Below are 14,616 nucleotides of genomic sequence, written 5' to 3'. Positions count from 1 at the left end.
GCATTATAACTGGCTGTCCAGCTACATAAAATAATATTTCTTGATAGGAGCAGTGCTTTTTGTGTAAGAAATATATGCAAGCACAGAAAATATATAAGCAATGAGTTATATTAAACATGTTTACTTTGCCCACTAGTCAGACCAGATTATCTGTTATATACTGCAAATATAAGTCCTACACCTCTACATGGCAGCCTACTACAAAGGCTATATTGGGGACCATACACAAAAATCTTAAGTTGGGGAGGGCACATAAACACGCAGACAAACATCAAACTGGATCTGAAGGGACAGAATAAGCATGTTAAATTTGACCCAGTGTGGTCATTTTAACTTATACAAAAGAGAACAGAGCTTCTTAAAAAAATCAAAAGAGCACATTAGATTTAAATGTATACAATGATGTTCATTTGCTGCTGTTACTGGCCCTTTAAATGCTGAAAAGTTAACATTACCACTAACATTCAAAAATGAACATTGAAATAATGAACATTATAGAAGGTTTTTAATGTTTGTATTGCAATTTGATGCCCAACCCTCATATAAAAACCCTCATCACAGGTAGAGTAGCTACATTTATAGCAAAATGCACACATGCATAGTATGGGAAGCAATGAAGTACCTGTAAATTCCCTCTTGCACCGCTCTCTCACAGTCTCTTCCAAGCCCTCGAGCTGCAGTTTGACTTTTTCATACTCACGCTCTGCTTGTTGACTTTTCCGCCTTGATAAGCAATAAAAAGGAATGAGCAACATATCAAACCCCAAGAGCATCTGGCAAACTAAAAATAGTGGCACTGTGAGGTTAGAGGAGAGCAAAATGTGTGGCTTTAGATCTTGGATGTTAAATCTAAATGGCATTAGTTCAAGAGTCAAAAGTGAAAGGAATGGGGGAAAAAAACCCTAATTTTTTATAACATGGTTAAGGTTTTTTGATTAACTTAATTTGCAATATGTTAAAAGTTCATTTAAATATGAATTTTCCTTTCTGGGTCATTTCATATCAAACTGCCTAGCAATAGTGCAAAGCAGTGCCGAAAATCACCGTTCATGAACTTCTACCAGTTAGCTTACCTGTAAAAGTAAACTGAGATTCCAATGATTAGAAGCATTGGAATGAGAACAACAGGAATAATAATGTGAAGAGGAATAGCAGGGGATTGTCCATATTCAACTTTTCCAAGGACCCATTCACGCTTCCCAAATTTCACCTGGAAATAAAAAAAAATTATAGTTATAGTATTTGGCCAACACTCAAGACTTCTACAGCTTGGTTGCATAGTTGTTAAATATTTACAAATATTTAGATAACCATAAGCAACTGGATATAATCACCGTTTAATTACCACCCCATACCTTTTTTGCATTCCAATGAATGAAATTGGAAGTGCATAAATATTTTCCAAACTAGCTTCTTTTAAACAACATGATTTAGGAAGAGTTCAAGATGTGCCAAAAGTCAGCTAAGCATATTGTCAAAAGATTAGTCCTTTTCTTGTTCTGGCCATACGTATACTAGAATAACTTTGCACAAAATGATGTGCAAATTTGAAGCATTCGGGAGGAGGAACCGAACTCTCGCAACAGCTGTGACTGGCAGAGGAACACCACACACTAGGGTGAGCTCCGCCATACCTGCTTCCTAATTGTTGCCGCATACTAGAATAACTCTACATAGGAAACAAAGTTTTAAGCAGTAACTTAACTAAGTGGCGTCGGGCCCAGGAGCAGGCTGTGCAGCCGGGGCGCCCATCTTGGCAGAAACGCAGGCGCGTGAACCGCCGATGGGCCCTGGTGAAGTCATACCCCTTGCTCGCCCGGTAGTTCCGCCACTGGTTTTAAGTTGTTTTAGAGCTAGCCTCTAAACTAACCAATTAGCCCCATTCGTTGTATGCAGAGTTGGAGACAGGCCTATATATATATATATGGAATACAATATTGGGTATACATACTATGAACTCTGGTAAGTTATTAGCAGTGTCTCTTTTGTGACGTCTCTTTGGTAGAGGTTGTTCTTCTGGGGGGACACAGTACAAGTCAGTAGATGTAAGAGTGTTTATCTTACAGGTGCCTTCGCCCACAAATGCTTCGGCCTCTTCAATTGTCATTGCAGCATTGAGATTATAACCCTTAAAAAAAATAAAAATAAGAGCTCAGTGTAAAAAACACCACAAACAATGGGGCCTTTTAATAAAAAAATATTCACCAAATTTGACACCACTGAAATCATGTTTTGTGGGGTGTGTATACAGTACTTATAAAGCTGGTGGGGACTACATAAATAGTAGTTAAATCAACACAGTGCTGAAAATAAAAGTGTCAGTACTGTGGACAGCCAGAATGGTCAGGGTACATTTCATGGGTGGGTACAGTTGATGGCCAGTTATTTAGTATTCATTTATGATCTGGTCTGTAGGCTGACAATACAACACCCAAGAACTTAGTTTAATTCATGTTTCATACCACACTCATTGAAGATCAGTAGTGCTATGCAAGTAGAGGCAACCTACATATAATTTATTTTCTGTCACAGTGTTTTTACAAAATCATTTAATAGCACTCTAGCAGCAGAACCCTACATTGAAATCAGTTTTTTTATATTTAATTTTAAAATTTGACTTGGGGCTATACATGTTCTTGGTTTTCCAGGTGCCCTAATTTATGTAACTGATAAAATTCAGTCACTCTTTACTGCTGCACTGCAAGTTGAGTGACATCACACCCTCACTCCCCCAGCAGCCTAACAATAGAACAATGGGAAGGTAACAAGATGACATCTCCCAATAGAGCTTTTATCAGTATTTAAATGTGCACATTATAACCTGCTGCAGATGAATAAGTTTCACTTTACTTTCTAGGAATACATATTCACCATTATTTTCTTCAAGGTTTAGCATTGTGTTAAATTAACAAATGGGATATCCTCGTTATACACTCCCTATACACAATGCCTTGAATATGCTGCTAAAGCCTATATTGTGCCTATCGATTAAGATGGTTACCTTAGCATTTATGAGATTATTCACTTGCTTCTTAATACCATCAGTGAAGTTCTCAAATGTAGGATCAGGGATGTAAAAGGAAGAAAGTTCATTGGTCAGCAGAGGTGACTCAAGTCCATCCATTTTAATCACAATTATAACCACAGAGTTCAGGTAATTTTCTGGCACTTGTGGAGATGAAAATATAATCTCAGAGTCACCGACTATTTGAAGGACGTCTTCCTGTGAAATCTGAAAAACCATACAGGAGATAACGACTTATTTTCATGAAACAGTATTTAAAAGGACAATAACCAACCCACCCCAACCTTGTTTAATGTGAGTTTGACAAATAGTGCTCGTTGAACATTATTTTTGCCTAATGTTTTAATCCTAAAAAAAAAAAAAAAAAAAAAAATCTATGGTTTTTATTATTTCTTTAGCTAAACAGAGCAAACAGAAAACATTTAAGTTACTCCATGCTTGGTCTTTGGAAGGTAGATAATTAGATCCACACAGATAATTTCCCTATATTCTGGATTCCTGCAGAAAAAAAGTCACAGCAAAGGGAGGAGGTTGCATGCTGGTAAGCAAATTATCTACCACATAAGGAGCAAACACGATTTAGCTTCTGTTTCCCTGTTTAGCTCATGAAATAACAAAAAAAGAAAATAATTTTTTGAGATGAAAACAATAGGCAAAAAGAATGTTCAAGCATTTCTATATTTTTGTTGTTCACTGGTAATGAATGAAAGACAGAACTGCTAGAATATGCCTGATAAATGACTGCTCTTTTCTCCAGGAAAGTGAGTGGCTTTAGCAAAGCACTATTTCAGAGAAATATGGAACTGTTCAGTGGTCTGCTAGCTATACATCATAATGCATTCAGCCACTTACGATATTCTTTTCTGTTAGTATACTGTTTAATAAACTATATAGTACAGTTGGAAGCAAGCATTTCCACCTTACTTTAACAGAAGTATTTGGCCTTCGTTGAAAACCATTACCCAGTGAGAAGAATGAAAAAAACACTGAAATATTTGTGAGCCAGGTTATTGCAACAAATTACCTATTTTCAGATATCCCTGGCCATGTAGTACATAATCACATTAGTTGTTTTCCTCCAAACGTCCGCCTAAAATGTGGTCAGAATTTCTGTACCCCAACTCCCAAGGCCTAAGTGTAAGTATCATCTAGCCCTCCAGATTGTGTGGACATAAATTTAAGAGCTATAAAACGTAAACATAATAAATAAAACTACATAAATAGCATCTACAGCTAAAATTTTATTTTCAAAAAACATCTTTCTCTGTAATTTTATAATGATGAAATAAAGAAGAGTGCTAAACAGAAGGCAGTCAGAAGAGATACATGCAGAGACAAGACTAAACTCTTACAGTTTTGGATTCATCTTCTTTAATCAAAGGACTGTCTTCTCCCTGCAGTTTTGCAATTATTCTGAAATTCTGCACAAGGTTAAATCCTGACCCTGAAATTGTAATATGTCTCCCACCACTGAAAGAAATTAGAAAAACAATACATACATTTAAAACAAAAAGGGGGGGAAATGTAATAAAATTTGCAAAGGGAACCAATTTGTGAATAAAAATTTGCATGTCGCAATGCAATATTCTTCATTAGGTTTTAATGCATTGTGAAACTATAAGACCTGCTTGAAGGTGGCTTAAAGGTTTGGAGCAAACGTTAACTTTTTCATAAGAAAGTTTTATTACATACACTGCGCACAATCGTAAACATTGCAGTCTTTCTGCATGCAGAATCTCTGCAAAAGGCAGTTATTTTGTTAGATTTTGTTTGTACTGGAATCATTTGTTTAAATGAGCTCCAATACATCTGCTAGAAAAGGAAGCCCCCCCTATAAGATATGTTGGATCTAACTGTCAATGACAGACACCCAACTGCTGCATAACAGAATGAAGAGAAGCAGATGCTTAGAGAGGGATACTGAACATAAATTTGATTATTTGAGAAAGAATGCAGAATAATTTAATTGATTGCAAATACAACTTTTCTTATTCTAGTATGCTGAAGCTTATATTATTATATTTATTCGTGATAGTTCCCCTTTAAGAGAAAAAACATCTAAAATTGGTCCATTGTGCCACTGCCCATACAGAAACATGGTTGGAGTAGAAAACAAAAATCTAGATAAGCGTTACTAGGCCTTATTTACTCTCCTTTATTGCTAAACTGTACCACTGCAGTTACCTAAAGTAACCAATCAGCGATTAGTTGTGTGATCAGTCACCTACAAGCAGGGTTATATTTATGTATAGGCAACCAAGAGCATGTGCCTAATAGCCCAACATTTCAGTCACCAGTTTTGACAGCCACTAAGCATTCTGGATAATATATCCTATACCCATAACCGGGCAAGAGAAGATATTCAGAATGCATAGCAAATGCCAAAACACTTTCTGGTCTTTACTTTAGATACAAATAGTATTTTCATCACCTGGCAAAGCTTCTGTCTGGAGTAAAATGAGCAATTGATGGATTTTCCCTGTATATATAGTCCCCAGCCTTTATTTCTGTATTGTTGCCATAAACCAGCATTACTGCAACCTCTCCTCTTTTGGAAGCCATTCCTGTGTCACAAACAATTTCTTCACCAAAAGATTTGCTTTAAAAAAAAAAAAAAAATTAAAATAAACAAAATTATAACACAATAAACAAAATTAACAGCAAACCAACTAGAGCAGGAAAATTGCTTGAATTCACCTTATGTGCGATAGCTATGAAACAGTAGCACGAGGTGACTTTAGATTGTTTAAGTATTTCAAGGTTGGCCCTGAATCATCTGAAATTGCCATTCATTGCCCATTATGGATATCACCTGAAAGTGCTAGTGCAAGAGACTGCATTGCTGGGAAACATGGCATTTAGATATTTACTGACTTTTAAAGGTGATGACCACTGTGGACAATGGAGAGTGATTGCAGGTGATTTAGCACCACAATTTTGAAGAAACTACAACATATTTGTGCATATAGAAATACATACATGGCACAAGGTATCCCATCAAGAAACACTCTGATATCTTCCATGGATCCTGTTTGTAGCTTTTGGCCCTTAATTGTCAGACGAGTACCACCAGCCATTATGCCTTCAAGGGGATGTAGAGACTCTGGGCTTGGATCCTAAATTTTAAGAGAAAAACAATTTTTTTTTGTATGTTAACATTATCAAGTTTCTGAAAACTACCAAAACATTGCACAAACTTAGTCTTTTAGCCATTGATCAAACTATCAATAAAAGCATACCTGAATCGCACAGAATCTATTTTATATAATCACTTGGCCATTCTGGACCTTTGTCAAGTCAATCTGACTCAAATGCTAATAGTGTACAAGGGTATCTGCTAACTTGTGGTCAGCTTTACTTTGCTGCTCACTGTGGTGACAGGGCCCTGTGCTGTGAATTGAGAATAGGATTACCAAAGTGAATATAATCTGAAGAGGGACAAAAGGTGTTTGTCTGAAAATGTATTTCTGCTTAAATATAAGAAAATACAATTCTAAGCAGCTATTTGCTTTCATTAAAGATTCTAAATGGTTTTAAATGTTATCTGTAAATGTAATTGCAAGAGAAAGCTATGTTTGCTTACAAAAGAAAGCTATGTTTGCCTATCCCTTTCTGTTGTCTAGGTCTGACTAAACCAAAGTTCAAAGGAGTCAGGTCTCCTCTAGGTCAGGGGTGTCCAAACTTTTTGCCAGATTTGGTGAGGTGAAAATGTGTGGGGGCCGACCATTTAGCCCGACATTCTTTGAACTATTAACACCATTTAACTCATTTAAACAAGGAATCGCGTAGCCTTAGCGGTAATATTTGGGCACATTAGTGAAATGATCTGCCTCTTGGTCTATACTACTGCCTGTGTGCTTAAGGTGTTAGCAATAGACATGTACTGGCACGGAGTGATGTGCTGCTCTCGCAAACTTTAGTGCTGAAGGTGCAATAGAAGTAGTGACGTGCCAGTACAGTAAATTAAAGAAGTATGCAAGAGCGGCGCATCACTACATGCCAGTATGTGTCTATTGCTAACACCTTCAGCACACAGGCAGCAGTATAGACCAAGTGGCAGATCATTTCACTAATCATGTGCCCAAATATTACTGCTACATCTACATGATACCTGATTGCACTATGCTGGCGGGCCACATTATTATTAATTTCATGATGGAGGCTGAGGGCCAGTGTAAATTTGATAAAGGGCCACCATTGGCCCCCGGGCCACACTTTGGACATGCTTGCTCTAGGTCTTTTAATCAGCTGGCTTGCAACATTGTTTAATGAGTCAGACAGGACTGCAAAGAATGTGAAAAAGATACAAATTTGAATAGCAATTACATTTGCAAAAATATTAAACATTTGTAATATTTTGTAAATATTGGACTTGGATAACTGTATATGTTTTACACTGTGCAAAAAAACATTTTATTTTTTTTGGTGGAGGACCCCTTTAAGCAGAAAACAGACCATTGAGTGAGTCAAAATATTTTTTTTTTGGGCCTAAAAATATTTTAGACTTTTTTTTCCGGAAATGCAAATACGTTTTTGCACCCACTTACTTAAGGTGCATAAAGGGAACAGTGAAAGCATGGGCTCAACACTTATTTAGAAAGCATTCCAATTAACATGCATTAGCACAACTGTACTAATCAAATAAAATCTATTATTATGAATGCAGTATCTCAAATACACGGGGGAGAGTATCGAATAAACAAAGGCAATAATTGCTCTGCATTTTTATACAGAAGAGAAGGGGTACCAGTTTGTTTTTACTATTTGTTACAACTAAGATTAGTTAACTCATTTCTCTTTTCTCAGAGAAATGCCTCATTCTGTAAAGAGGTTTTTGAAGGTCTAAAAAAAGAGCTCATTAAAAGATCTCACACATGAGGGAAAAAAAAAAGAAACATCGAATAACCCCCCAAAGGGCAGATGTCAGCTTTGATCTGCAACTACCATGCCAGAGCATCAAAAATTCCTCACTTCCTGTGTCTCCACATGTACTGGGAAGGAAGCCAAGAAAAGTAGACAGCTTGCTGGTACCACCATCTGAAGCTGACAGCATCTTTTGACACAAAGGAGGCACACAGCTCAAACTGAAAGACAATGCTGCAGCAAATGTTAGAATCAGACTTCAGCTCACATCCTCATTTGCATTGCCTCTGGTTATGAAAGAAGCAAGTGCAAGCCATCAAAACTGATATGTTGCAATCGCATCCTTCCTCTGCATCTTTCTGTCACTTTCATTGTCAGAAGATAGCAATTAAAATGTATCACTGTTTAAAATAATTAGGAAATATTTTAAAACACAAAAAGAAACCTCACAATTAAAACTGTTGATAGTTTTGGATTAACCTAATTTTAGACAAGGAAAACAACACTACTCTATGAGAAATAACCACAGAATTACAATATAAGCTTCTCTCACAAGTTCTGCTGTTAAATGCAGTATTAATAAATATGGGGTTTATTATACAGACATAAATGGACTAGTAAGGACAGTTTAACTACGGTAAATCAAAATAAACCCCAACATCTTCCACTTGCATTTTCTACTCACTGACGTTGCTTTGGTGATGATTTAGTCTAAACCTGTGCTCACCTGGTAATTAAAAATCTGGCTTGATTTTCCTGTCTTGCCTTTGATCTTTATTTCAACTTGTCCTGTATGAATTTCGTTCGCAGGTCCAACTTCACAAACAACACTATTAAGAGAAGAATCAGTTTAGCAAATACCCCAGTAGTCCTTTACAATGGTGTACACATAATGAATACAACAGCAGAGAGAGAGTAAACACAATTGCTGAAAATACACAGGCCAAGGAATCAGCCCCTACTCAGGCATAAGCCTCCTGCCTACGCTCTGAACCATTGTGTTGGCTTGGGTGCAGGCCCAGAGGATGGATTTCTTCATAGAAACGCAAGAGTTTCCATTCTTGTCAGAAACCCGCTGTGTGTGCCTGCACCCAGTGCTTTGAGGAGTAGGCAGGACAGGAGACTAATGACCGCTTAGCGTTTATTATGGATTTCCTGTGGGTAAAAGTTTCTCTTTAGGGTAATGGCACACAGAGATTTATTGACAAGGTATATCTGCACTACCCATGAGTGACAGGAAAGAAGAAGCCAGAGTGAAGTTTGCAGATCACCATGACAACTGCGCAAGTCCCTTCAAGTGGAAAGTGTTAGGGATGAATAGGCCTGCATCGATCTTAGTTTCCTATTTTTTTCTGTACATCACATATAATATTATAAGTGCACAAACAGTCAATCAAAAGTGCTTTTCACAATATTATTGGTCCCTAGACAGGTGCTTTAGAATGGCCAAATATTTTATGTTCAATGCACTGAATGAGAAGCTTCATTCTCTGATAATTTAGTCTTAGATCCTAATGACTTAAATTTAACAAAACAAAAATAGAACTGTTTGTGTTACAGGCCTCGCCCTTCTTCCTCTATACATATAAATGATCATTATGACCAAAGAACATCATCTTAACAGAAAAGCATTGGACATTTTTGTACTGAACTGCAAAAGTGTCAGAACCAAAAGGCCAACAAACTAGGTCTGTCAGGAGGAATGGGCAAAAATGCCAACAACTTATGAGAAGCTTGTAGAAGACCACATAATATTTGCTTCAAGTTAAGCAATTGAAAGGCAATACCGCTAGACACTAGCAAAGGGTATGTAAACTTTTTAATCTGCAAGATACCAGATATGCTAAATAACAGCTAAAATAAATTGTTCTCCAAGCTATTACTTTGAAAGGGATTTAAATTACAAATCAGGTGTATACACCCAATTGGACTTAAAGGAGAACTAAAGATGAATAAAGAAGTAGGTTAGAAATGCTGCACATTGCCTGTTTGTTGTCCAAGGTACCCACAACCCTAGTGCACAAATGAGAAGGCTTGCATCATTACTGTTATAGGGACATTGAACCTTTAGCCTGGTAAAGTACATTTAGTATAAAAAATATGCAGTTTCTAGCAAAAATTAATATTTAGGGGGTGGTTCTCCTTTAAAATACACAACGTTTGGTAAATTAAGAGTGAAGTTGTAACAAACGAAGTTTAAAGATCTTTAGTATAGCATAGAACCAAGTGTAGAATATGCATATACCTAGATTAAGTCAGGGGCAATCATATAAATTAATACATTCTGAACCTTCGGTGCCTTAGACAGAAGATCTCCTTGTTCATAACAAAACAACCACTAATTAATTAGAGGTTCACACCACATTTCATACTTTACATTATGGTAGAAGCTTCTTTACAATCAAAACATATTTTAGAGACATTATATGGCTAAAGGATTAGTAGGAGCACAGAGAAGATGAAAACCCTAAAAGCAAGATTTTGAGAGTTGTATTAGTATTTTGAGTCTGCGGAATGTACATTCATTGTGTAAATGCCACATATATCAGTTATTAGACAGTGTAATACAATGCTACCGTGGACAATTTTTTTTTAAGATGGTACATACTTATAGATTTAAGGAACAAAAATGTTGCTATTTCTTGATGGCCCACCTGAAACAAAACTATTGGGAATGCTTTTTTCCCCATCATCCTACAACATACAAACAGGATGATTAAACTAACTTAAATGTGTGCGAGAGGCATGGCAGGGACTCTATAAAAGGCTTATTATGCCATAACATGTTAGAACCATAAACAAAGATGATAAATCCTCAATATGGGATATTTATCAAATGGCAAACTAATTTTCACCCACTGATGAACACTTTTAAAAATTGGAATTTTTAAATGAAAAAGTGGGCAATAATATTATCATACATTAAAGACTAAAACAGACAAAAATAGGACCTTTTCACTCTAGCAAGCATAAATCCAGTTTTGCATGTATGTTGCTCATTATGTTATGCTACTAATGTATGTTGCTAATTAATAGAAATGGACAGACAAGTGAGAGACTGCAATCTTCCACTCCATTTTAGAGGTGTTAATATTTAGTTTAATAAGACAGTGTCTCACACCAAAAAGATTAGTGTTAAATTATGCCCAACAGGCGAGGGGAAAAACAAACCGAAAGAAAAGTATCTTATTTCTGTGTCTTGGGGATGAATTAAAATACCCCCCATCTATTTGTATTTTTTTCTTTTTTATTCCAGCCTTAAAAAAGGCAAAATCCACATCTGTTAAACATGAGCAAAATAGATGGGGCTAACCTAGCATAATTACATTTAATGGATAGTATGTTTTTTTCAGTGGACAAAATGTTAGTAGATCCCTTATCTGGAAAACCCCAGGTTCCAAGAACTCCAAATACCGTGCCTGTGATACTAATAGGATTCCTTTCAGGCAGTGGCTCTCCCTTTTTTGTACATACCACCTTGTCTAAATATAAACTATTTTAGTGGCTTACTGAAGCCAAATATAAGAATGGAGGAGAAATTGGATGGCTGTTTGCCAACAAGAATTGAATGACAGCTACTACAATATTCAACCAATAATGTGTATTTTGCTATGAACAGATTTTATCATTATAAATAGGTTTAAATATTCATATTTTATATTATATTCATAGAATTAATGTATTTTAACTTACCTAGTGGAGACAGAATAAAATTCTTTAAGAAATGTACATGGGGTGTCTGCCACTTTTATTTCTTCAACATCAGTAGGTTTAATTCCTAAATTTGATCCTTTTATTGTCAGGCGAATACCCCCCTTTAAAGGTGCTGCTTTTGGCACAAGCTAGAAACAAATTGAAGTCCATTAGGAGCACACAGTGGGTGACATATTAAATAAACGTTGACTTATTATATTTAATTCACTTGAGTTTTAAAAGGGATGTCCACCCAAGCCGAGACCTTTTGATAATTTATGTAAAAAACAGTGCCTGTGTGGACATATACATATATACATACATACATACACATTTAATAGCACAAAAAATGCACAATACAATAAGAAAATTCCACCATAATATTCTTTAACACTCTGATGTTAGTGTTTGTTCTAAAGAGTTTTATTGCCTCCTATGGGGGAATATTAACCAACATGCCCAACATGAAAAAATAAAATTTTAAGGAGCTGTACGCAGCAGACAACCTTCTTATGTAATAAAGGCTTTATACACAATACGAAAAAAGAACACAATTTTGTAACAACTAAAAGTGCAGCCTATGGCACTTATTAATGCAAACATATAGAAGGGAAATATGAATACACATGAAGATATAGGTGCAAAGATTTTAGACAAACACTCTGCTATTTCCCAGCAAAATAAAGACACAACAGTACTTAAATTTGTGGGCTGTCCAAGGAGGATGGGACCTATAGTTCAATGACAACTTGTAAGACAGGTTGCTTTTCATTGTATAATCTATGATCATGCCAAATCTAAAATAAATGAGGCATTCTCAGCCAAAGACAAAGAACACATCTCTCAGAACATATAAAACTAATTTTATCTGCATCTACGGCTCTATTGATCATATATTAATAAAACAAACATTACACATAGTTTGAACATGACTATGCAAGCAAAAGTGCAGCACATTGTTTTGAGATAAGAAAAACATGAGAGCACAAATCATCAGATACAGAGAGAGAATGCTTATAAATAGCATGAGTGCAAATCCATTGAGGTACAGTGAAAGTGGCTCTGAAGTCCGTCAACCTGTACTTTGCCACTATCCTCTAGCAGTGCTAATGATTTGTTTCAAATAAAAAAAAGAAAAGAAAAAGTCTAGTCTAGGAAAAAACAACAATTAAACAAACAATGAATGCATATTTTATATTAATAAAGTCAAGGCAGGTAGGACAAAATCCATAAAAATGTATTGAGCAATCATAACCAACACAAGCTGTGTCTCCTACAGTGGCTCATATAAGCTCCCATTTGCAGCCTGACTCTTCATCTCTCACTGACTGTAAGCTAACATACCTCCTCCCTCATGGGGCACGGGCAAAATGCACTTTTTACAGAAAAAAACCCAATAAAATTTAGAAAAATATTAAAATAAGATGTAAAAAAGTATACATTTACAGTGATAAATGACTGTCCCCATTGCGTAAATAATTTGTTTCTTCAAAAAGGAGGGAATGATACCTAAACATTTAACTACTTTATTGAAAGTCTATTGTCAACTCAAGTCTATAGTACTGTAGTTGTTTATATATTATAGGGCCAATTTACTAATGCTCGAGTCTTCAGGCTTGAGGATTCAGGTACTAAAACTAAGTGTGAGATCCTAAACATCATTTGATGAACTACAAGAACCAACAAAAATGTACTGAATATGCAAACAATTTCATGCGGTTCTTACATCAGTGATTTCAGGAGCTGGGCACTCAGCAGATTGTTCCACACACATATCCGTGTATACACATTTGTCATTACACCAAACACAGTGGTATTCAGAAACAGCAGCAAGGCACAGGCTGCAGTCACTTCTGCCATACATGCAGTTGTAGAGATTAACTAGAAAATAAAGCAAAAGGCACGGTAAGGAAGCTGAACATTTCTTTATATATGTATCTCACATAGATAAATCCATGTACACCGGCAAGGGCATTTGCCTTTTCTTAAATAAAGCTGCATATGACTGAAGTGCTTCAGAACAGACTACACAACCTACAATACACAAGTTAATGTAGTAAAGTCTAAGAAGAAAAGCAGGTATTTATGAAGTCTAACATTTTTCAGTTTGAATATGTTGCCTTTCATTAACAAACTATACGTGATTTTCAGAAAATCTTATGAGATTATGAGAAGTATTGTCTGCCAATTTCTTCTTACCATTTAATTTACTGTCAATCTTTTTTTCATTCACTTTAATGTAAATACCCAGAGGAACAGTCTCTTTATCTTCTGCAGGGAACTAGAAACCAAAAAAAAAAAAAAAGTAAATAAATGTACAGTGCAGATCATGGAAATCTTATATAATTAGAAACTTGCTTGGACCATAGGTGGTGTTGAGGGTTGGGGAAAGAGAGCAAACGGAGAAAAAAAAAAATAGTGACAAACCAAATTGTACTTATTAAGTTCCCATGATGTGCCAGTTTGAGACAGTTGAAAGAAGGGGATTATATTAAGGACATGCACTACTATTCCACTAAATTCCCCTGAACAAAATCATTTGGTAAGAGGCACAGCCAAAACACTGTCTAAACATTTTTGGAGCTGAAATGAAGGAATGTCCAGCCTGAAAGAGAGCCTTGGCAGCCTTGCAAAGGCACTTTTCATGCACAATAGAGCAAAACAGGATAGGCATTCATTAAAATAATGAGCATTAACTGCATATGAAATAGGAAGAGAAAATAAGAGCACATCCTTCCCCTGGCACAGTTTGGAAACACTCTTAATGAATTCTAAAATGTGATCAGAATATTATGCTTTAAAGGGACAGTATACACCCTATTTCAACATGAGGGAAGACCATGATGATGATGAGCTGCTCAAAGGCTGCTGCTTAGATAATGCTTTCTTTGTTCAAAGGTAGCGGAGGAGTGCTAAACAAATTGCCCTGGTAATAAAGCACAGTGGGGAGCACATTCAGTGAAAATAGCCCAACTTTCAAAAAAAATGTAACATTTCTAATTTTTCCACCTTAGGGGGGTTATTGATCAAAGGTA

The 14,616-nt window shown here is 36.0% G+C and overlaps 1 protein-coding gene across 9 annotated transcripts in view; it reads right to left on the bottom strand.

Annotated features, from left to right (window-relative positions):
• plxnb2.L (plexin B2 L homeolog) overlaps nt 1–14,616 on the bottom strand; it is a 115,984-nt gene that overhangs the window by 12,849 nt on the left and 88,519 nt on the right. For all 9 annotated transcript variants that reach the window (XM_041586424.1, XM_018252602.2, XM_018252597.2 and 6 more), the window contains 11 exons: nt 13,781–13,862; nt 13,308–13,462; nt 11,582–11,730; nt 8,616–8,718; nt 6,005–6,141; nt 5,457–5,624; nt 4,378–4,495; nt 3,002–3,232; nt 1,952–2,128; nt 1,074–1,210; nt 623–723 (listed from right to left, as the gene is read on the bottom strand). In XM_041586424.1, the coding sequence (XP_041442358.1) occupies nt 623–723; nt 1,074–1,210; nt 1,952–2,128; nt 3,002–3,232; nt 4,378–4,495; nt 5,457–5,624; nt 6,005–6,141; nt 8,616–8,718; nt 11,582–11,730; nt 13,308–13,462; nt 13,781–13,862 (1,558 nt within the window). The remainder of the gene's footprint in view (nt 1–622; nt 724–1,073; nt 1,211–1,951; nt 2,129–3,001; nt 3,233–4,377; nt 4,496–5,456; nt 5,625–6,004; nt 6,142–8,615; nt 8,719–11,581; nt 11,731–13,307; nt 13,463–13,780; nt 13,863–14,616) is intronic.

This window comes from Xenopus laevis, chromosome 3L (genome assembly GCF_017654675.1).
Source record: "Xenopus laevis strain J_2021 chromosome 3L, Xenopus_laevis_v10.1, whole genome shotgun sequence".
Lineage (NCBI taxonomy): Eukaryota > Metazoa > Chordata > Amphibia > Anura > Pipidae > Xenopus > Xenopus laevis.
This window is presented reverse-complemented; position numbering and strand designations above follow the sequence as displayed.